Here is a 21,553-nt window from a genome sequence, read left to right as displayed (position 1 = left end):
AGCGGTTTAGAAAGTGCAGCCGGCAAGTCTGGACGAGTTTGCCCTCTTGCATGATTATGATTGGCGTATCTCGCATGGCGGGACTGAAACGTCTTTGTCGGGGTTGATGTATGCCCCATTATCCTCGAGATGGAGCTGAGTGATTCTCTTTCTGATGCGTCTACAACCATCTTGAGACGCTTCCTGCGCGAAGTGGGGGGATGAAACACGGCCGGCATGGAATAAAATGACATATCGTGGACAAGCTTTCACAAATTCGTTAGGCATTGCGTTTTTTCTTCAACGCGGACCATTCACAGAACCGTTCCAGATCCGGCGTAAATCACTGAACTTGAGATATCAAATCTTTATGAATGATCTTGAACGAGTCTAGCAAGCGCGAAGCCTTTACGAATCAGGCTTTCATCATATCCACATTGATAGAATCATGCCCTTGATCACCACAGCCGTATACTGATGCTCCATCGTTGCGGACAATCCCATCCGTCCGGCCCGTCGACGCCGGACACTGAGCACGCGGCGGAGTCGGTCATACGGAGCCGGGGGGCGGGGTTCGGCGCGTGTCCGTCACGGTTCGGCGGCTCTCAAGGCCAGTGGGCCTGGGGTTGGACGGACAAGCTGCGTGGCGCTCTGTCACGCGGTTCCGGCCAATTGTGCGCCCGGTGAACCCGCCGCCAGCGCCGGAAGGCAATGATGGCGTTCGTGAAAACGAATGGCACAACAGGAAATCTTGCGTAATGTGCGTTGCTGATGGGCGCCCCTTTCCATCACTTTGTGCGAAATCTACGCATTCCGTGATAAGATGATCATTTTGACAGTCATGGGCGTAAAATGAACGATGTCGAAGCGTACGTAAATCCATATATGATAATAACATTTGCATTAGGGGGAATTACATCAGCAAAATCCACGTTCAGTACAAGTGAACAGCTTAACAACAATATCGAGTTTTGTGCCGCGTTATACAAGAGGTTAAATGCAGTGTATAAAAATACGATCATATAGATCAGGGGCCGATTCTAAACGCCTGCTTGGAGTGAGGAAAAGGTAAAAATCCCAAAAGTTGTTCTGATGTTACAACATTTTGGGGGCTCAAAACTCAGAAAGCTGTTGTATTTTTGCACAGCCTGGGCCATCTTGGGACGGGGGCATAGCCCGGCTGGGCCAGGGCGGGTCCCCTTGGATCCGCCCTTCACGCGGATGATGAAACGCTAACAACTAGAGCTAGCCACCTTCGGAACGCCACAAACAGATCCTAGCAATCCACCGGAAAATAGCTGGTGCACGCACCACAAAACGGATTGCTTGAAATGATCACTGGGTTTGGGCCTGACCCCAGGCCCTTCGATCTTCCTCGCTACCTGCACCGTTCCAGTCAACAAACTGAATACAATGATCAGCGCGATTGGCTAACGTGGCCAGCATGCTTCCAAAGACCGAATTCCTGTATATCGAGGTGGTTGATTTTGGTTACAGCGATCCGGCTATCACTTTTGTGGTGTTGACGACCCAATATGTTTCGATTCAAGGTGAGTTGTCGTGTTTCTGCAATACCTGCCTGCGGAATTTGAGTCCGATCTCGACCGGGGGGTGAGCATTCTTGCAATTCTGATTCCCGTCCCAAACCAGGGATATATTTCTGTTGATATGACACTGTTGAGGAAAAAGCTAAAAGCTACCTTGCATGTAAATGTATCGGAAATTTTGCTGCGCAACTTTGAAAGAATTGTGCCTTAGTGAAAACTGTGTGGTGGGATAACTACAGGTTCCAATGATAAAAGCACGCAAAAAACGTGACTGGTCGGAATGGGGTGGGACCGTAGAAGATGCAAGATTTCTGGCTTGCTTCTTGAAAGCTCAACCTATGGTATAGTTAAGAAAAGCTGCATTACCTAGGCGCCGATGCACACTTGCAGCAGGTATCTGGGACAAATCAGACTGTGGTTGTCACGTTGGCGGATGTCGGTCTCTTTTTACCCCAATAGCCCTGCGGATTCTATGGAGGTGGAGAGAGCAGTTTAGATTGCCTTGGTACACTACGACAAGTAGTCAGACATGCATAATGCATGCACTTATATATATTGACATCATATATTTCTAAATTTGTCGCCAATCTAAACAATAAACATTCGAATGCACGGTTCGAGTCCTGTTCTACGTCTTCGAACTTGTCTTCGCTCTCTCCTAGATCTCACTGTCATAAATTCTTCCCTTATTATTAGTGACAGACTGTATGCACATAAAGGAGACGAAGGGATTGGATTTCCGCTGAGACCCACTTCTGTCAATATTGCTGTGTGCTTTCACGTAAAGCACTAGCTATCCAACTGCCTCTCCAGACTTCCGACTAGTTTTCTATCGACGTTATATTGACAGCTTTGTTGTTTTGACGGAGGTCCCATATTGATCAGTTCCTCACATATCTTAAGGTCCAACCTTCTGACACAAAGCTCACGAAGGAAGAGGGTGAAATTGGCTTTTTCCCTTCTTTGATGTGCGGGCTCAAAACCCATAAGGCAAATTTGAAGCCTCTGTTTATAAAACCCACGTTCATTGGTGTCGGATTGAGCTGTGGTATGAAAACGGCTACTTGCAAGCCTCTCTATTAAAGTTCCAACTTGAAGCTTCTTTTGTTCCGAACATGCCGTCTCAGATCATCCCTCCGTGGACAGGCCCCACAACTTTCAGTCGCTAACCGTTTGTTAAAGAGCTCCTTGGAAGCAAGATACTTAAAGGCTCCGCTGTTAATTAAGTTCCGCGCTTAAACGTAGTCTTTCTCCCTCATTGTGCATGTAATGTATTGATAATGATACACGAGCATATCCGAACGTTGACCGATTGAGAGGGAAATGCTCATTTGATGGAAAAAGCTCATTTGTACCTATCGGTATGATTTTAAGTGTGGAATACCACGCTAGATCACATAGTATCACCATGTAGCAAATACGCTTTTGGATATGACATCAATTGATTGCGTCGTGGAACGTCTCTATTCAGCCAAATTCGCTGCCGGACAGAACCTGTCAGAATTGCGACTGTAGCGGTCGGACTGACTCACTTGTAATCCTTCAACTTGCCGCAAGATGGCTTGCTGACTTATCGTGTGAAAAAACGAACATCGTCACGTGTGTTTTTTTCCATTCTCGTGACATTCTTTTTCACTTATGGCACGCATTTTATTCGCATTTTCATCCTCGGTTACGGCGCTTTTCTCAAGTTATTTGATTTCCAGCCTGATGTCTGTCACAACTCGTAGAACTGCCCAAATACCTGCATTATGCATCACAAAACGTGGTTTATGATCAATACTCGCATTTCACGAGTTATGCTGGTCGAAACCCAACTGATGCTCGCTGAGGCGGCAGTTAGTGCTGACGTTATTCAGACTTTAATATGTCAATGGTCATATTTTGCTTGACCTAAAACAATATAAAAAAAACACCCAAAGCTAACACAGTATGACCATTGAAAGGCGTCATTTTGTGACGTTTCATCTGTGATCTTTCATCATCAATCTTTGACACCGTGCATCTCTAGGTGACTTTTAAATTAAGCGGCGCGAAACAGTCGGTACAAGTTCACTTGCGCATATTCCGGAAACAGGATTTCAAGCTTTAAGGACATAATTGTGAAATACAAGGACTTATCTTGGAAGCATCTTTCTCAGATATAAATCCATACAAATGTGGAACAGTCCCTTTAATCCCGCGAGGCCCCTATTTGCCAACCGCCGGGACCATTGTCATTTAATTCAGACGTCTACACAAGGCCTATAAATTACAGTCATTGCGCCCATTTGCCGCTACATCGCGCCGCTCTGCCTACGCACGAAAATGTCCAGCCTTTTACCTTAGATAGTAGATGCCTAATCCCTTGCCACGGATATTCAACCCCTTATCTCGGGGCTACCTTCGCCTTCTCTTGATGGCTTTCCGTCTAAAGTACTTGCGATAGTTGTCTTCCAAAGCGATAATGCACAAATGCGCCCCTTTGACTGAGTTTGACCCGACCCCTGACATGGACTCGGAGCTGTCGGTATGTATGACTGGAGTGCTTACTCCTTATTAGCGCGCTCCTGGATCGCTCTGCTCCGCTTCTCTCCTCCGCTCCCGGCTCTACCCTGATCCGTGTTTTACTCTGCTCCCTCCCCGACTCTGCTTTTATAGCTGGGACCACTTTTTACCGGGCAGAGGAGACACCTCTCTAGCTGACGTTTAATTATCAGGTGAATCATAGTTACATTTGTTGTTTAAGGCGCGAATTTTGTTTTTTCAACATCGTTGAATTGTTCTTTGGGTACCACGGAAACCCCTTTAGCCTCGAGACCGTCGCCGGCGTCAGCTTTCTCTGCCTACCACAGCACAGCCACAACCCATGAACAGTCCGTACGATTCTTTATGTAACGGCACCGTCCAACTGACGCCGTGCGCTGATTGGCCGAGCCGGCGGGCCAGCCAGCTGACTGCGCTGCCGGAGCGCGTCGCTCGGCCCGTGGCTGACACGCGCAGTCCCGCACGCAGTCCCCGTACACCAGGCAGCCTGGCAGCAGGCAAAGCCCTGCGCACGCGCAGCGCGATGGAGGGTGTCACCAACAAGTTGGACGTGCTCGCCGACGAGGCGGTCGTCAACGGCAGCGACAAGGCCCTGGCCAAGCGGAATGGCCCGGAGGCAGTGAGCAACGGCACGGGCCCGACGAGGCAGGACGGCGCCGAGTCGGGCGAGGACCCGCCCTCTGGCTGCGGCGGGCTCGGCTTCTATCCGGCCGGCCTTCAGCGCTTGGCCAGCCGGCACGTCTTCATCATCTTCTTCTGCCTTAAGAACGTGTTCCAGGCCATGGTGTTCACCTACCTGGTGGGCGTGCAGACGTCGCTCGAGCGGCACTTCCACTTCAGCAGCAAGCAGACCGGCCTGTTGCCGTCGCTCGGCGAGTTGGGGCCTCTCCTGAGCGCCGTCCTCCTCAGCTACCTCGCCAGCCACGGCAACCGACCGCGCTGGATGGGCATCGGCATGTTCATGGTGACGATCGGCATGCTGGTCGGCTTCGCCTCCTACCTCGTCTTCCCCTACCCAGAGATCCGCGACAACACAGTGGCGAGTCGGCGGCTGTGCAGGCAGCCGGCGCTGGCACTGCTCCCGCCCGGCCAGCCGGGTCAGCTGTATGGCACGGCTGCGAACGCCACGGCCGGGGGAGCCGAGTGCACCATCGACGTCAGCAGCAGCAACGCCGCCTACTTCCTCTGGGCACTCGTCTACGTCCTGGTCGGTGAGTCGCACTGGCGGATCCGGGGATCGGTGGACGTGGCCAACCTGTGCCAGTGAAACAAGAACTTTTAGTTTAAAGCAACATCCGCAGGGATTCAGTGAATTAGAGCCGCCCTTAGTGGTGCCTTGAGATTGTATAGTGGCAAATAGTTTCAGAGAGCCTGTAGGCTCAAATTTCAGATGCATCTAAAATCGTCTCACATCTCATCAAGTAGACCACGCATTCAAAATTATATTGAACATTATTTACCTCATGATAGCCGCTGTAAACCGTCCGATAGTATGGCACTACGTGCACCAATGTAAACGGCACAATACCATGGAAGCTGCTGGGTCCCACGGAGAGAGCCAGGCTGTGTTTCCCAGCTCAGGTGGAGTACGGGGCTCTGACGACGCTCACCGACTTTCACGGTAACAAACTGACTACTGCCTGGCAACAGTAGCGCCGAGCCGAGCGCGCGTTCTTCGCGCGACGGCTGTGGAAGCCTGCTGGCTCGTTCTATTAGCTGTGCCGTCTCCATTGGGCCCGAATTAGCATAGCACCGGGTCTCGTCTCTCGTAACGCCGGCGTTCCGAGTACCCGAAGGTCAATCCCTCCACACGTTTCAAGGCCGGGGCTTCATCGTTACGGCCTGTGGATGCGGTGTTGTGCACCTACGGCCTGCGACCCGGCCCTGCGGGACTGAAGCGCAGTGATAAGGCAAGGAGGCATAAGCAAACCACAGCGCAGGCAGGCTTGCGCTAACGAAGCAAAGGGCTTTGGGCTGACTCGGTAAGACAACAGCTCAGCACGCGGGTAGACCGCGACACCGCCAGCCCGCGACACAACCTTGTCCAGATGTTGCCAGGCTGTACCACAACAGTGCCGCCAGCGCAGCCAGGCCGCAGTGTGGGCAGGCTGAGGCACAACCGAGCAACTATAACGCCGCCGATTGGCTCAGTCAAACCCTTCAAGTACATTGCCAGTCCGCTTTGACACCGGTTGTCAGTGGTTCAAGCCGTTGGGAAAAGTTCAAACCGTCTTGTTCTCTGATGAGAACAAACTACTGCGCGATCTAACCAACGCTGTTTCTTTTGCTCCTTCCCACGTCCTGCGATCGGCGGAGTAGGCGACCATGTCTCGGAGGTCCATCCCGCGCCGCGGTGCGCTGACACGGGAGGCACGGCCGCGGGCGCAGCTTAGCCCGCCGTGGACATAGTGGACTGCCGGATCATGCTGACTGGCCATAACCGGTGCACAGCGGACTGCTATTTCACGCTGAGTGACCACAGTGAGCTCGACGCCTCAGGGCCGTCACGGCACACTTTTCACAGCCCCGGCCGGCGACGCTATGTGTGTGTGTGTGTGTGCAGAGCGATCGATGGAGGGTCACCAGCCATGCCAGTGACCGAGAGAGAGATCGGCGACGGCGAAAGCGGCGCCAAGACCGGTGTGAACAGTCGGCTGGGGTCCAGGACCGGCGTAGAGGGTCAAACACTGAACACGATCCCTGAAGATGTCCCTGGGTCAGCACCCGAAGCCTGAACTTGACCCTGCTTAGCCTGGACTCGATCTCTGGATACAGATGCGAGATCTTGGCATCAGAATTGGACCCCGAAGCCGGAATGCCGCGCCCCGGATCCCGGGCCATTCGATTTCGCTGAATGTCGACCTGATGTCTGGCATTTCGCGGCGTTTCAAACCTGGACCTGAGGCGAAAACCTCGCACCCCGCCGATGTTCTCACTATGGCCCAACGGTTCTGCGCCGTGGGCCTCAGAGGACATTCCGACCTCAGTCCGATCTGAGGTCGGAACTTTTGAAAGCTCACAACAAACTCGTAAGCTTGTACACTCGCAACGGTAGCGCATCTGCTGGTCAGTGCGGTTCCCACACTAGCAGCAACAAAATTACATAGCGAAAACAAAACGCACGGTAATGCGCCCCCGTCATACTTGTGCGGAATTTTGCGCTGCAGCTCCCGTTGCGACCCGTGGTAATCTGTAATATCTGAGGCATTCGAAAAGTGAACCCCAGCCAAGAACCCCATCTCCGCATACACTGACGCTAGCACCCGATCCCGACCGCCGGCCAGACCCCGTACCTCGGACTGCACGCTCGAGCCGTGCCAGTTCTGGGCGCCGGTACGTGCCTGGTTCTACACCCGCGGCCGGATGCATGGGTCACCTCACCTGTGTCCGGATCGCGCTCATGTCGCGTATCCTGTAACCGGGGAAGGAAGGGGGGGGGGGGTTCGTGCCGCGCAGCAAGGTCGCCAGCCGAGCCGCTGCGCTGGGAGGCTCCGCAGCCCCCTTTGACCTCGGTCGCCCGTTAGCACCGTGCCAATACCTGACAGGTGTTTCGATTATGCAGATATCGATCCTGGCTGCCTCCGAACAGCTGGCGAACGGGAATATGATGTCTTGGGGTGGCAATACTGTATTGGTTAACGCGTTGTGTTAACCACTGCGCGTCTGGGAAGCCAGAAGTACGGGGCTCGACTGGCGCATCGCCCGCTTTTCCTGTCAGGGTGAGAGGCAGGCGACGCCATGTAACCCCAGCAGCTGAGTGCGTCGTAAAGCCCTAATAGCGACGAAATATGATATCATGATTACGGTTGGAATTACACACCCTACCATTTATTCCTCTTAAAGCGCCTCGCACAATAATGTTAAAGATTAACAATGTCGATGCTTTTAAGCCTCGTCCGAACACATGCCGAATGCATGGCAGGTGTGATGCGTAGGGGAATGTGGTCGTGACGTAAGAAGGGATAGCGTACACAACCGTGTCTGCAACTGAATTAACGGGTAATCAGCGGCGGCACCCCGCCTGCACCATGACTCCTGAGATTTAATTAGGCCTCTGCAGTCGCTGGCGCCCCAAAAACAGTGTGCGACAACGTGCGAGGGGTTCCCTAAAAAGCCGATTTACTTGCAAGGTCAGAATTTTAGGCACCTCTTCAGTCTTTAAGACCTAAGGTAACTTATTTTCAAAGATTGGACAAAGCGTGCGGATGTTTTTCTTTTCAGACTGGCTCAAAAAGCGATTGTTGATTTTAGAATTCACACCTTTTGTATGTGCTGTGCCAAAATTTGGGGTGCGTTGTAAGGACAAGGGTGGTTGCAGGGCTTGAAAAAGACGAGTTTCCACACAGCGAGAGGAGCATTACGGATTGTCAATGCAGGCGTAAAAGGTACATTTTTCGACACATAGATGCAAAGCTTTACATTGTCTGCCACTTTGTCACAACCCACTGATATATTCAGTGGTAAAGGCATATTCAGGTAGAGTGAAAAGTGTGTGTAGAGGGGCATAACGTCCAACCTATTTATAATTCACACTGTATTTGCTTATTCATCCACTAAGCAAGTGGCTATTCTCGCACCCGTCCCAATGCATTTAGCAAGTAGGAATTGGTGTCGTGTGGGCTAAGCTGGACAAGAGCACGTTAAGAACATGATGGTTTTTACAGCAGGATGACCAGTTTAGCACCAAATTTTGGGGAGTTTTGCTGTGCAGTTCTTTTCTGTTGTCTTCGTCACGCTGATCACGAATATGATGTTATGATGTTGATTTCAATTTTTATTGCGGCGCTCTGCCCAGTTAAGCATTTACTTACCATGCTGTATATTTCACAAGCATTGCTTCAAATTAGAGGTCCGATTTTTATCTTACCATTTCGCTACTCACCATCTTAGATATCTCACTCTCACCTTGTATGTGGGTTCATGAATTCTCCAGCCTAGTTTACATGGGATATATATATATATATATATATATATATATATATATATATATTCGTAATAATATGATATATTGATAATATGCTATTCTGTGATAAGATAACATCTTACAAATAATGTTAGATTTTGCATTATCATATTATATTGATATGATAACACTGTTTTATCATATTTTTTGAAAATATATATTTATTGATAACATGTGCATCGGCACGAAATTAATACATTAGGTGATTACATGGCTGATTGCCATGGCGACTGATGTATTTAACATGAAGGTGCCGTTGAGGTGAGACGTTGAGGCAACGTAGTGGTCGGCAAGTTCATCCCCGTCGACTGTAGTATTAATTTTTCTGCGAAATAAACCGGGAGGTAAACACGGATTTTACACTCTTGTAAGTCTGAAATAGAAACGCCAAATTTTCGAAGGAATTTCGTCGCAGGGAGTCGTTAGATGCGCGATGTGACGGTATTCAGTGATATCTGATTACTAGCCACATATTTGACTCTCGCCTGTTGGGTGAGACAATTAATTCCCCTCCTAATTTGCATGGGAACTGATGTACTTCAGCTTAAGTTAACTGGCGCCAAAAAGTACCATCTCTGGCAATGAATAAACCACATACCGATCGTGCTGCGTAAGGCACGAAATAGTCGCCAGTTGCCAGCAGACTTTTATTTTTCTTTGTCAGTCGGACAAAACTCCAACTGACCAACACGGCCGCACGTGCCAGGCTGGTCACGTTTGTCTGTTCGCCAGCAGACCTTTGTTGACAGCCGGACAAAAACGCGCGCTCGCTCCGCGGATCGTACCCGCCACAGCGCATTGGTATTCCAGCACCACTCCACACCCTCACGTAGAATGCGCGCACCTTGTGCGTAGGAATGGTCCTGCGTTGTGCCTCTAATCCCGCTCCCAGGGTAGACTCGCATGCACAAGCAAGTTGGAGCGGCCGATAGCCCTTTACTCATTTCAGTGATGCTCTGTATACCGACCACGTTTTACTTTGCTCAATGCAGGCTGGGCACATGTCTCAAACATTCCTTACCATGGAGTTGAAAATATCCGCCCGTTGGCATGCACTCCAAACAATCCTTTCTTGGGTTGTACAAGGTGATGGTTGGCTAGTACCTATCTCTCGTCGGAGACGCAGACAGTTGCCGGATCTTCATATCCAGCGATATGAAAAGTTACCATATATCTGTCCTTCGTTTTTGCTGGCCCACTGTTCCCACATTTCCTCTGACACGGCACATTTTCTACGCCATTATATCCAGTAATTTACTACAGGAGCATGTAACTCAGTGGCAAGAGTCAAGAACATACATGGCAAATGCTTAACTTTCCTTGCCACAGAACGGATGTGAGCAGTAAGGGACGAGCAAGGGCTCGTTTGGTTGTCAGAACTTGTCATAAATTTTGCTTTCCGTAAGGCATTCCGATAGGCGCTCGCTGCTGGATGACGGCTGAAGGTACTGGACTGGGGTGACCAGATGAAGTGAGCTTGTAGGCGTCCGGTCTGCTGGCGGACTCTCAGCCCTCGCTGGCGGACTCTCAGTTCTTGTTGGTTGACTCACAGACCCCACTGGTGGACTCTCAGCCTCTGCTGGTGCACTCTCAGCCCTCGCTGGCGAACTTTCAGCTCTTGCTAGTGGACTCTCAGCCCTCGATGGCGGACTCTCAGCCCTCGTTGGCGGACTTTCAGCTCTTGCTGGTGGACTCTCAACTCTCACCGGCGGACTCACAGACCTCACTGATGGACTCGCAGACCCTGCTGGTGAACTCTCAGCCCTCGTTGGTGGACTCTCAGAGCTTGCTGGCGGACTCTCATCCCTCGCTGGCGGACTCTCATCCCTCGCTGGCGGACTCACAGGCCTCGCTGGCGGACTCACAGACCCTGCTGGTGAACTCTCAGCGCCAGCCCTACCGAGGACCTGTTCAACCTGAGGACCTGAGGACCTGTTCGGAGTTTCACGCACCCACCGGCCGAGATACTACGGGCGCTGCGCGTGCGCCTGGGTAGCGACATGCTCGGGCGGCGAGGCATTTTTGACTCGGCCTTTTAGCTAACGGCTGTTGGAGCGCGCTAGCGCATTGTGGGTAGCACAGCGGCAGGGGATCCACTAAGACCGTTGCCTTGGGGCACAGATGGGTGAACAGAGCTGGTCATTGGATGTCGCCGACATCCCGCTCCCACACCGCTCGGAGCGGGGTGGGAAGATCTGTGACATGTCATTGGAGTTGTGTGCAACTCACAGGCAATAAATGGGAACTTCATAACATGTTTCACTTTCTGAAATTTGTGGAACGACCCCAAGTGGTCACTTTCTGCCGTTGTTCAGTGATTCGGTAGCGTTTCGGCACGAGGCAGCGTCCCCCCACCCTCTCCCACATCATGCTCACGTCATCTCTTATCGCTCCCAAGACTGCAAGGGCGCCTCACGTCAGCAGGCTCGTCGCGCGGCCTCAGCCAGCGCGGTGGCGCAAAATGGCAACATCTCTACCAAAAACCTTCTAGGTGATTAAACCGAACGCGTTTGGGGTCACCCGGGGGGGTTGGGGGGGCTGCGCTGTCACAATCGCGAGTTTTGCGTACCCGCCGCGACCGAGCGGCCGCTAGTCTCGTCCAAGCAGCACTGGACGGCTGGCTAGAGGCGATGAGAAGACTCAGAGTGGCGTGGAAGGAGGAGAAGGGGAAGAGCGGACATCGATCCGTGCGGGGACGTGGCTGAATCGCTGCATTGCGACAGTAAATGACCGGTATGGGTCTTACTGACCATTGTCGAAAATGTGGAATTCGAAGTACGTACCATACCGTAAAATCCACGCCATTCCAAGCGCAGGGAGCGCGCCTGACCTGTCCACGTCAATACATGATATCACAATGCAACAGTCACAATGCGTCCGCAATGCATCGTAGCCAATACATAATGATACACACGCATACGGGATGCGGATAAGACAGCTGCAACAGCTGGTCGCAGAGCAGGCGCAGCTGCGAGCCGGCCAGCAGCTCGGCCCCAAGCCGACCAACAGCTCGGCCCACAGGCGATTCTCTGATCTGGCCATTCGAGTGCAGCAGCCTGTCGTCGTACTGACCGGTCACCTTCGACGTTGGCTCCCAGCACACGAACCTCGACTGGCTTTGGTTAAGCGGCCGTCCACAACAGGGAGGCAACACTGTACGAGAAGCGGATGTAGGCGGCCGCCCAGTGCTTACCTCCTTGGTGGTGGGTCGCTGTCCCGGTAATGCGCGGACTCAGTCACCTAACTGAACACATCCTGGGGAGGAAGAAAATGAGTACAGCCCATGCCGCAAAACTGCAGCTGAACACGAAATCAGTGTAATTATACCAAAGCAATGAATAACTTGAAGAGGAGAACAGTCGCTGTTCTGGAAGCGGAGCGCATGCACAGATTCCGAAGCAAAGTTCGCTGTCGGTCTCGCCCGTGGCATCGTCTTCGTTCAAACGAAACCAGCCGGCGGAATAACCTTTATTGCCATTAATCCACAATTCCCACCAATCCAGCTGACAGCTGAGGTATTATCGATTTTGACTGTTTTATGCCCACTGCTTCCTTTTGTGATGCGGCAAACTGCACAAGTGGGCAGCACCTGCGCAGTGATAACGTCCGTACTGCTACGAACGTGAAGTCTTTCGATCAGATGAGATTTTGATCTTCATTTGCCACACAAAGACGACATATATTCAGGGTCACGCTATCTCTCGCCGCTGCCGGTGCCGCTCCTCGCTACGGCGGGCAAACCCGAGTGGAACGGGGCTGACCCGGGTGGGTACCCGTGCCCGGCAAGCGAGGCGTACAGCCACATGAGTCGGCCCACTACGTGACGTTGCCGCGACAACATTGTTTATATGTTAGCACCTATACACTTCAGCAGAATGCTCGGGTTTTCATGTTTACTCTGGAACCCGTACCATTTCTGTGGCTTTATATCCGACACTCTTACCATCGTGCGTATGTGCTTGCGTCTGTGTAGCAGCGCAAGCAATCTCACACACATGGTAACACGCGTGCCGCATGCCGTTCGTTCTTTCTCAGCCTCTCCCGCAGTCCTCCACCACACCATCCGCACCACGGCTATGCAACTAGGGTCGGAAGGGAAGAGCTGATCCCCCGTCCCGCAAGCCGTGGGATCTGGGCCCATCAGTACAGCCCAAGTGGGATGACTGGCAGCGGCCAGTGGTGATCCGGCGCTCCATACCCCCGCACGCTGCACGGCAGTCCCCCGTGGTGCCGTGGTGATCGCTCACTGTTCTCCGGAACCTCGGTCAGTCGAGTCCACTTATCACAACACCTGGGCATCTTGTTTGATGTGGTGGCTACATATTTTTCTACTCGAATGCAATGTACTTTTGATTATATGAGGCCTGCTAGCTGCGGACGAACGCCTGAATACGTGCATAGCCACATACGTCTAGTTTCTGCCCGACATAATGCACGTAGATAAAGCGCCTCGACATAGGGGGCGAGCTCCACCGTGTTGGCCAAGCCAAGCATAACCGATTTCGTCGTTAACTATGATAATAAAGATATTTGTGTGTTGACTCAACCTTTTAACTAACGTACAATACCGGAATGTGTGGGAAATAAATAAGTTCTGTCCAGCGCGCTTGTAGCATTCTTTTGAGTCACGTATGCCTTAAAAAATGAGGCCCTTATTCATTAGCAGGGTACAGCACAAAATTATTAATTGGAGCCGTCTCAGCTTAAAATCTGGTGTTTGTTTATATCTATAGGAAAATACACAGCCCTACTTGAAGGTATCTGGAAGGTTGAGTTCATTAATACATTTCCTTTGATACTTTTCAGGGATGGTCAAACCAGTCGTTTTTAGGAGGAGACTGTCCGATCATCCCGCGGTTTTAACGGTTTCCCTACCATGCTGAAAAATCTAGGAAAACGTGATGCTCTCGCTCTGTCCCGTGAGAGGATGGCTTTACATTCAGGGGGTAGTCCTGCTAACAAAGCACGTGATGGAAAGGAAGTTCCGCAGCCATATTGGCGTTTTAGACTTACTCCTCCTTTTAGCCTTTTCTATTCTACATCGCATGTGTCTGACTCAGCCACCACACCTCGTGTGATTAGTGCTTGCTTTGGAAAAAATAATATTGTTTCCTTCTAGTTGCGTCCACTTGTGCCATAGTGGCCTAAGTAGTATCTGACTAGCTGCTCGACATTATGTCGTGCTATTTTTGAGCCAAGCAACTACCATCTCAGACCAAAATTTATCGCCAATTAACACATGCAAAACAGCTCTGCTCTGCTGCTGTCTTCCATTTACTTCTGCGGTGCGTGTCAAACACGCTTCTTACCCAAGTCGCATCAAGGCTGTCTGCCTGAGTCCCTACGTCCGTAAGCTTCAGTCCTCCGTGCTGCCAAATATTTTCTGATTGAACCGTTTTATCTTCTTGGCGTTTCTCCAGTGAAAGGAGAAAACCGGACAGATTGTGGCCACATATCTATTTCGATAGCCTTTCACGACTCGGCTTCATTGTAAGACAAAGGCATTCTACTGAACCGAATACCCATGTCAGCCTTAATGCTTTACCTAATGCCTCTTCCTAATGCCTAAATACCTTTACCTAATGCTTTACCGAATGCCTAATGCCCGTCTGTTTACGGCGATCGCTTCAAATCAAACGGCTCGAGCTTCGTTTTGCGTATTTAGCTTTTGATCAGACACGTCATAAAATTATGTTAACAAACTAAGTAATTCCCAAAGCGTTTCTGCTTGGCCATTCATTGCTATCAAAATGTCGTCGGCGCATGCTTATACGTTGATCCCAGCATGCCCGAAGGGAAGTCCTTTTATCCTGACGTCGCGGAGTCCTTGCAGCATTGGTTCTATGCATAACAGGAAAAGGGTGCAACTTAACAGGTATTCCTGTCTCAGGCCTTTCACGATGGGGTACGATTTCGACAGTTCTCCGTTGATATGAATTTGCGCTGTGCTAGTGATAACGGTTTCTTGGTACATTAAGCTGGTCTGTTTCGCCATAGCACCACTAAAATGTAATGTTACGGAAAGGTTTTCAAATATGCCCTGTCAACAGAACCGTATGCGTTTACCAGACACAGAACAAAGGACATCCTGGTGTTTCACATCTGTGGCTTCTGTTCAGAAGTTTAACAACATTCTCATATTCTCTCCGTTATGTTCACTTTTATGAATCCTGTCTGGTGTGGGCTAATCAGAGCTGTAAGCACTTTTCCAATACGCCTTGCAAGGGTTTTGATGAAAAATTGTAGCGGCCTTAAAAACGACATCCAAGAGGCTGATTGGTCGTAACGATTCCAACCATGTTTATTTTTCCTTTCTTCGGAATCAGAATAATTACACCTTTTTATATTTCTTGATGTAATGTGTTGACAGCCATGCACTTCCCTTATCTTGCCATAAATCAGGTTCTCATTTCTTACCAAAAGGCTATAGCGAGTGGCGACATACAAACACTCGAATCTGGGCTTGCGAATCTGTCCATGGACGCAACTGATGCATTTTTATGGTCCCACTCTGTGACAGGAGCTTCACGCTTCCTCTGCCTCCCTTTTGGTGAAACACAAGTGCTCTTTATGGAATCGCCGGAAGTATCATGTACCGATCGCTTGTAAAGGTACCGAAAAAAGTCGGCAACATGTCCGGCAGGACTGTTTTGTGACATGGCCGGCAAGAGGTTCGATCTCGCCGGCCTTAGTTTGGGTCAGTATAGCTGTCCCGAACATGATCCGTCTTGACTCCTGACGCTGTCTTAGACCATGATTAATGCGGCTTCGCGTTCCGCGAGGTGTCGCCACCGTCCTTAGCGATGCAATGAACTCGGGCTGTTATATCACTCGGAATGCCGTTTCCTTATTTTCATAGTCTGCGTAAAAATGATGATACCTCAAATTGCTGTGAATAATGCAAAATGGGCCGCTGTAACGGGATTATCCTGCGCTGAAGTAGTTTAACTTATTTCCCCTCTTTTTCAGTCATATGGTAGCCATATTTGTACTGTGCATGCGGAATATGCGTAGCACTGTCTGCAAAAGTAGGCAATGCGCAGAATTCACTCAAGAATTTCAATTAAATCAAGTAAGGGTTGATTTGAGCCAAAAAGGCCATGCCGGCCGATGATATTTACATTGCAAGCCGACAGCGCTCCCACAATGATGTGTTCTAGGTTTAACCTTCCACCCACAAGTAAAAGTATTTAAAATTTGGCGCCGTATGTGTGCAAATCGCCGCTCAGGCCGCACGGCAAACACTGAAGGAAACGCTGTCGGGAATCGACCGGATAAAACAGAAGCGAAAATCTGGCCAGTGTGTTGTACCAGCAGCTGATAGTCCTATACCAGTGCTATCGAATGCACACAGTTGCAGTCTTCGGTTTCGATGATAAACATTTTTTTTTTCGAGGGCCACTGTACCATGGCCACTGCTTCACAAGAAGACCAGCGACAGTTAGTTATACGTCGTCAAGGAGTGGTTTGAAAACAAAAGTTCGTGCCGTCCAACAACAAAATTTGCGTTTCCCGCCGATACTGCTCCCACAATGACATCGTGTGCGCCAAGCCGCATCCTTCGCGCACGAACGAAAACATCTCGAACTGGACGCCGCATCTGTGCTGGGCATCAGCCAGCGGGCAGGGCGGGGAAGATTTTGGATTTGCACTGACGAGTCGGATGGGCTCGAGCGGAACAGGTGGGCAGCTGGACTGCTCGCCCGCCGGCATCGCATGTCTGACCCTCGTGTGATCAGAAGGACCGCCGGGGTGGTCTAGTTACGGTCGAATGCTTCGCGCAGCTGACAGCGCCAGTGGTTTGACAAAAAAAATCACGAAGCAGCTTTGTGGCAGTGCTTTGGGCTTCATTCTACTAGTGCACCTTTGCTGTCCTTGTCCCCATCCAAAAAGCTGTCTTTTCTTCCCTTTTTTCTCCAGAAAAATTAGTGTAGTCCGCCGTCAGAAAAAGCCTGCTGAAGCCGACGCCTGGCCCTGTTCTGACCTTATCCGCTGTTCTGGTCTTTATTTCGTGCTGGGCGACTTACCATATTTGTTGTCAGGCTTGTCCGGTCTGTTTAGCGCGTGCTCCCTGATGTTTTATATTGCGATGCCAATGCTAGTTGTAACTATGAATAACTATCATGATATCCATATTTTTCGCAGTCATGTGCGTGGTTTTGCAAAATGAGCTTGGAAGGTAGCTGACCAGTGAAAAATGACGAAACCTACCCCGACCTTGGCCGACAAATGGGTTTTTAAACCGGATTTGGGCCACTTTTCTCTCAACGTTTGGGAGGAGGGGAAGGAACCTTTCCTCCGCCACCGGAATAGGGAAAATCCGCCGCTGATGGCAGGTGAGCGTCTCAGCTGCGATATGCGCGTGTGATGTCGGTCTCTGCACAGACCATGACTCTTGCGTCCCTGTTTCAGCCAGCGGCTCCCAGACCATCTACATTGTCAGTGCGCCCTACATGGACGACGGCGTTTCTCAGAGGAACTCACCACTCTTCTTCGGTTCGTCATCAGCAGCGCAGTCAGCTTTCCCAGCTTTTAGCAGCGCTATCAAAAGCTTTGGGGATGTCTGTATGCGTATGCCACGCCCATGTGCCATGCCCGCATCGACACGAGCATGGCACATTCTGTCCTAACATCAGGCTGTTACTGCCCAGAGTCATGGCATAAGGTTAAAACATGCGCTCGTCCATACTTATATGTCACAGCCCACGCGTAGAGGATAAGACGGACTCAGGCCAATGCTAAGGCGCACGATCACACCCAGTCACAATGAGCGTCTCGAGGCGTAAGCATGTTTGTTTTATACTGCGCTGCAGGGCTGTGATAATGTGAAGCAGCGTGACCAATTGCAAAAAATAGGGTTTGGGTGAGGCATATGTTCAGAACGGAATATGAAAATGCCTCCACCGGGTGTTCCAACGCAATTATTTACCAACCAGCGTGCGACCTGGAGGAATGTAGGTAGCGCATCGCTACCATTTTGAACGAAACAGATTTTACGATGCGGTGGTCGCGTTGCTAATAAGCATCGGTTGCTCCACATCCCTGGCCCATAGTATACGACACCCACCTTGGCCCATAGTCAATATATGGCCCATAGTCAATATGGCCACCACGGCCACCATGATCAAAATTGAGATGCTCTTTAGAAGCTTAAGGACTCTCTCTTGTATCAATGGTAGAATAGCAGCGATAGATGCATATTGCATGTGCATGAAGACATTTGACCTGTTGCCACTCCTTTACATAAGTGCGACAGCCGACCGGCCGTTCAAGAATGGGCACTTTCCCTTTAAATTTTGCTAACAAGAGATTGGCTTACCACGGGCTTACCTTTGGGGTTGCTAATGAACTATTTCACCAGCTTCACTTAACTTACTGCGCTTTACTTACTGCTAATTCCAATAGAAGTATTTTGCGCTATGCACTTCACGTTGCACTTCCTCAGTTATCTGGTACTCCTTTTAAATAGAACGTTTGTTACCAGTCGCTTTGAGCCAACATTCAGGCCCGGATCTCAATGGCGTGCCACAATTTGATATCCACCTGCTGGTTTCGTATTAACGAATCAATCTTCATTTCGAAATACACATGGTTATCACGCAGAACAGAATCGCGATGACATCGTTATAACATCAGCCTGCGTTGGCGTCCCTTCCTGCAGTCATCTCGACTCGAGTACGCTCTGGCTGCCTGGCTGGCTGGCTGTGGCTCTGACTGGCTGTCACTTCAAGGCCGTCGCTGTGGTGAGCCCGCAATAGGTTCGCTGCAGAGGCCTATTATTCTGGTCGGCAACGGGCTGTTGTGTTGTGCACCACAAACGGCCCTGTGCAAAACGAACAGCCAACAGGTGTGACGTTACTTTCTACAGCCATCCCAAGGTCCACGGGGGAGCCGAGAATGGCCGCAGAGAGCCCAAGTCCGCGGGCCGGAGCGCCAAGCTCACACCGTCACATAGCCGGCCGGAGGGGAGAGCTGGGACCGTCACATAGCCCGTTTTTTCGCGTTTTCGTGCAAATTGTAGAGTTGGCGGTGTTTGTTCAACGTGTATACCAATCCGACCCCCTGTGGAAAAACTTTTGCCGGAAACGTTTCTTAGCACATGTGTGGAAACGGCCCGAAAGTAAAGTCCTCAACTGAGCACTGGAGTTGTGTCAGTCCATCACCTCGGCCCCAACCCACGCCCTAGGCGCGTGCCTGTTGTCATCTATCTGAGTGACCATCAGCGGGCTTTGCTGTCCTTCAAGATTCATTTTCCGATCATTTTGATAGGGATCACACGAGGGTTTAGCTGGGCGACGACCGAGAACCCTTAAGCATCACTTCAACTTGGCTTAAAGTTTTAGGCCCACATCTACTTATGGATAACAATTTGGATAAACAAGTATTGAAAGACCTACGCTGCCCACAGGCGAAATTGCTACAAGCTGTTTATGGTAACGTTGATGAGAGATATATTACATCATACCATTATAATTAATGACTAGGCGAAATCAAGAGATCCAAATCCGCAGGTAATAGCTGCCTAGGTTGGTATATTTTCAGCCCATTGGCAGCGCAGTGGGCTTTCGCCTTGGAGCGAAGACGAAGCCTGTGACGTTCGTGTTCGAGCGAAGGTCACAGGCTAACTGATACACAGGCTACCACAGGCCCATGGCAAAGCCCGCTTTACGGTACAGTTCATCAAACAATTCTTGCTTCATGTGAGGACGCGCCCCTTTTTTGTGGTCGTTCGGCATGAGCCCGCGTTGGACCGGCGGGCGGCAACAGCCGGTGCAGTCATGGCCCAGTAGTTGACACGGTCACCTCAGTGGAACGCTATGTTGCAATGTCAGTGGGGGTGAGCGCGCTATCGCCGGCCTGCGCGCTGGTCAGCATGAGCTGTCATTTTCGTTGGCTCAGTTGGTTAGAGCGGCTGCGTTCGCATGCGCTCGCCCTCGGCTGGGTGGGTTCGGGTCGCTTTAAGCGCAAGCTTTTTACTTCTGACGGGCCTGCCGGCCCTAGACAGGTGCGGTGGCGGCGGCCATGCGGGATAAAGGCCATGCGACGTCAAATGGCTGGGCGGACTGTGCAGCGCACTGCTAAACGTGAGGTCTGATCTCAGAGGTCTTTCCATGCAAAAGGTTCTTATTGAATCTTTAAAGCAAAAAGAATAAAGTGCTGACACGTGCTTAATAAACAAACGTTTTGGGAGGAAAGGTGGGGGAATAGCAAAAGCGGAAGCAATACATACCGATTTGTCGACAAAGAACTAGATAACGAAAGATGTTCTGGTACAGTTTCAGGGACGATATCACGTTTTTCAAACTCATAAGACTATGCTTAGACCTAGCAGACGAGTAGTGCCTGCAGAGCCAGGCAGCCCACATTCCATAACAATTGCAACATTTTACCGGACATCTCTAAATTTGATTACTTTTGGATACGCTTAGTTGGATACCCTTTGGATTCCATACCACCTGTCCACCCAGCCGTCGGCTGTTTTCCAGTAAAAAATAACAAGTCAGACAAATAAATTCTTCCTCCACTAAATATGGGGTGACAGGATATGTGCATGTTCATGAAATGCATATAACTCATTCAAGCCTTTGATTGTGGTTGTCGAGAATAAGAAAACAGATCTAGTCCAAAAGAGTGGTCCCATAATTGGAGCATTACTGTTTAGTTAACAACCTTCAGCACACCAGGAGGTATTGATTAAATGACGTTATAGCGCAAGATGGCAATAATGATAACGATACTCTATATTTCAAGCCGTACTCATCCTCGTTAATTGTTAGTTTCCACCACATCGTCGTTTAACTAGTCCCTCTTGATATGTTGAAGGTCGTTAACTTAACATAAGAACTTTCAACTCATAACGCCGAACGGCCATGAACTAAAGGACTTTCCCTCATAAGAGTTAAGCTCGCTCTGAGACTATCTCCAGGAAGCATAAACAGGCCACTTCAACACCGGTGCGCACCCTGGTGGTGGTAGCTGGCCCATGACTGGCCAGTTTCATCTAGGTGACCCTGCGGCAAGTAATGACGTTTGACCTTTTATCATCCTAATACTGGGCGCCAACATGCGACCAGGACATCATCACACCTCATTTCGTCAAACATGAGCCTTCCACTTCTCGCTCAGCTGCCGGAGCAGGATAAGACCGCCATCCCTGCAGTCTGGGGTGCGTGCCCATGAGCCGTCTCAGAACTGGCCGTGTTCTCGCTGGCAGCGCTGGCAGGCATCGCCCGTATCCTGGGTCCCATCATGGGCTACATGCTGGCTTCCGCCTGCATCTCCGTCTACGTGGATCCAAACATCGATCCAGGTAGGTCGCGTGGGCCATGGTCTGTGTACTTGTTTGCCAAGACTTAACTTCGATCGCGCTATGATGCCAAACTCCAAGTCTTTTCCAGAAGTGTCTTCAAAGGATGACACATGTTTGAGACACGGGAGGTTCTTTGCGCGTTGTGACTGATATCGGTACCTGTCTTTGATTTTGATTCTGCGATTCACACTTGTCATTACACTTGTCAACGAACTTCCCGCGAACGCA

General features: G+C 50.4%; 1 protein-coding gene across 1 annotated transcript in view; it reads left to right on the top strand.

The window, feature by feature from the left end:
• Positions 1–4,832: 4,832 nt before the first annotated feature.
• The window catches only part of LOC119095287 (solute carrier organic anion transporter family member 74D), a 29,236-nt gene continuing 12,515 nt past the window's right edge, over positions 4,833–21,553 (top strand). The window contains exons 1-3 of the mRNA XM_037218143.1: positions 4,833–5,263; positions 17,428–17,511; positions 21,230–21,325. Of these exons, the coding sequence (XP_037074038.1) occupies positions 4,834–5,263; positions 17,428–17,511; positions 21,230–21,325 (610 nt within the window). The 5' untranslated portion in view covers position 4,833. The remainder of the gene's footprint in view (positions 5,264–17,427; positions 17,512–21,229; positions 21,326–21,553) is intronic.

The sequence above is a fragment of the Pollicipes pollicipes genome, unplaced genomic scaffold, assembly GCF_011947565.3.
Source record: "Pollicipes pollicipes isolate AB1234 unplaced genomic scaffold, Ppol_2.1 Scaffold_4219;HRSCAF=4965_pilon_pilon_pilon, whole genome shotgun sequence".
Classification (NCBI taxonomy): domain Eukaryota; kingdom Metazoa; phylum Arthropoda; class Thecostraca; order Pollicipedomorpha; family Pollicipedidae; genus Pollicipes; species Pollicipes pollicipes.
Note: the sequence above shows the minus strand (reverse complement) of the source record. Positions and strands in the feature narration are given on the sequence as shown.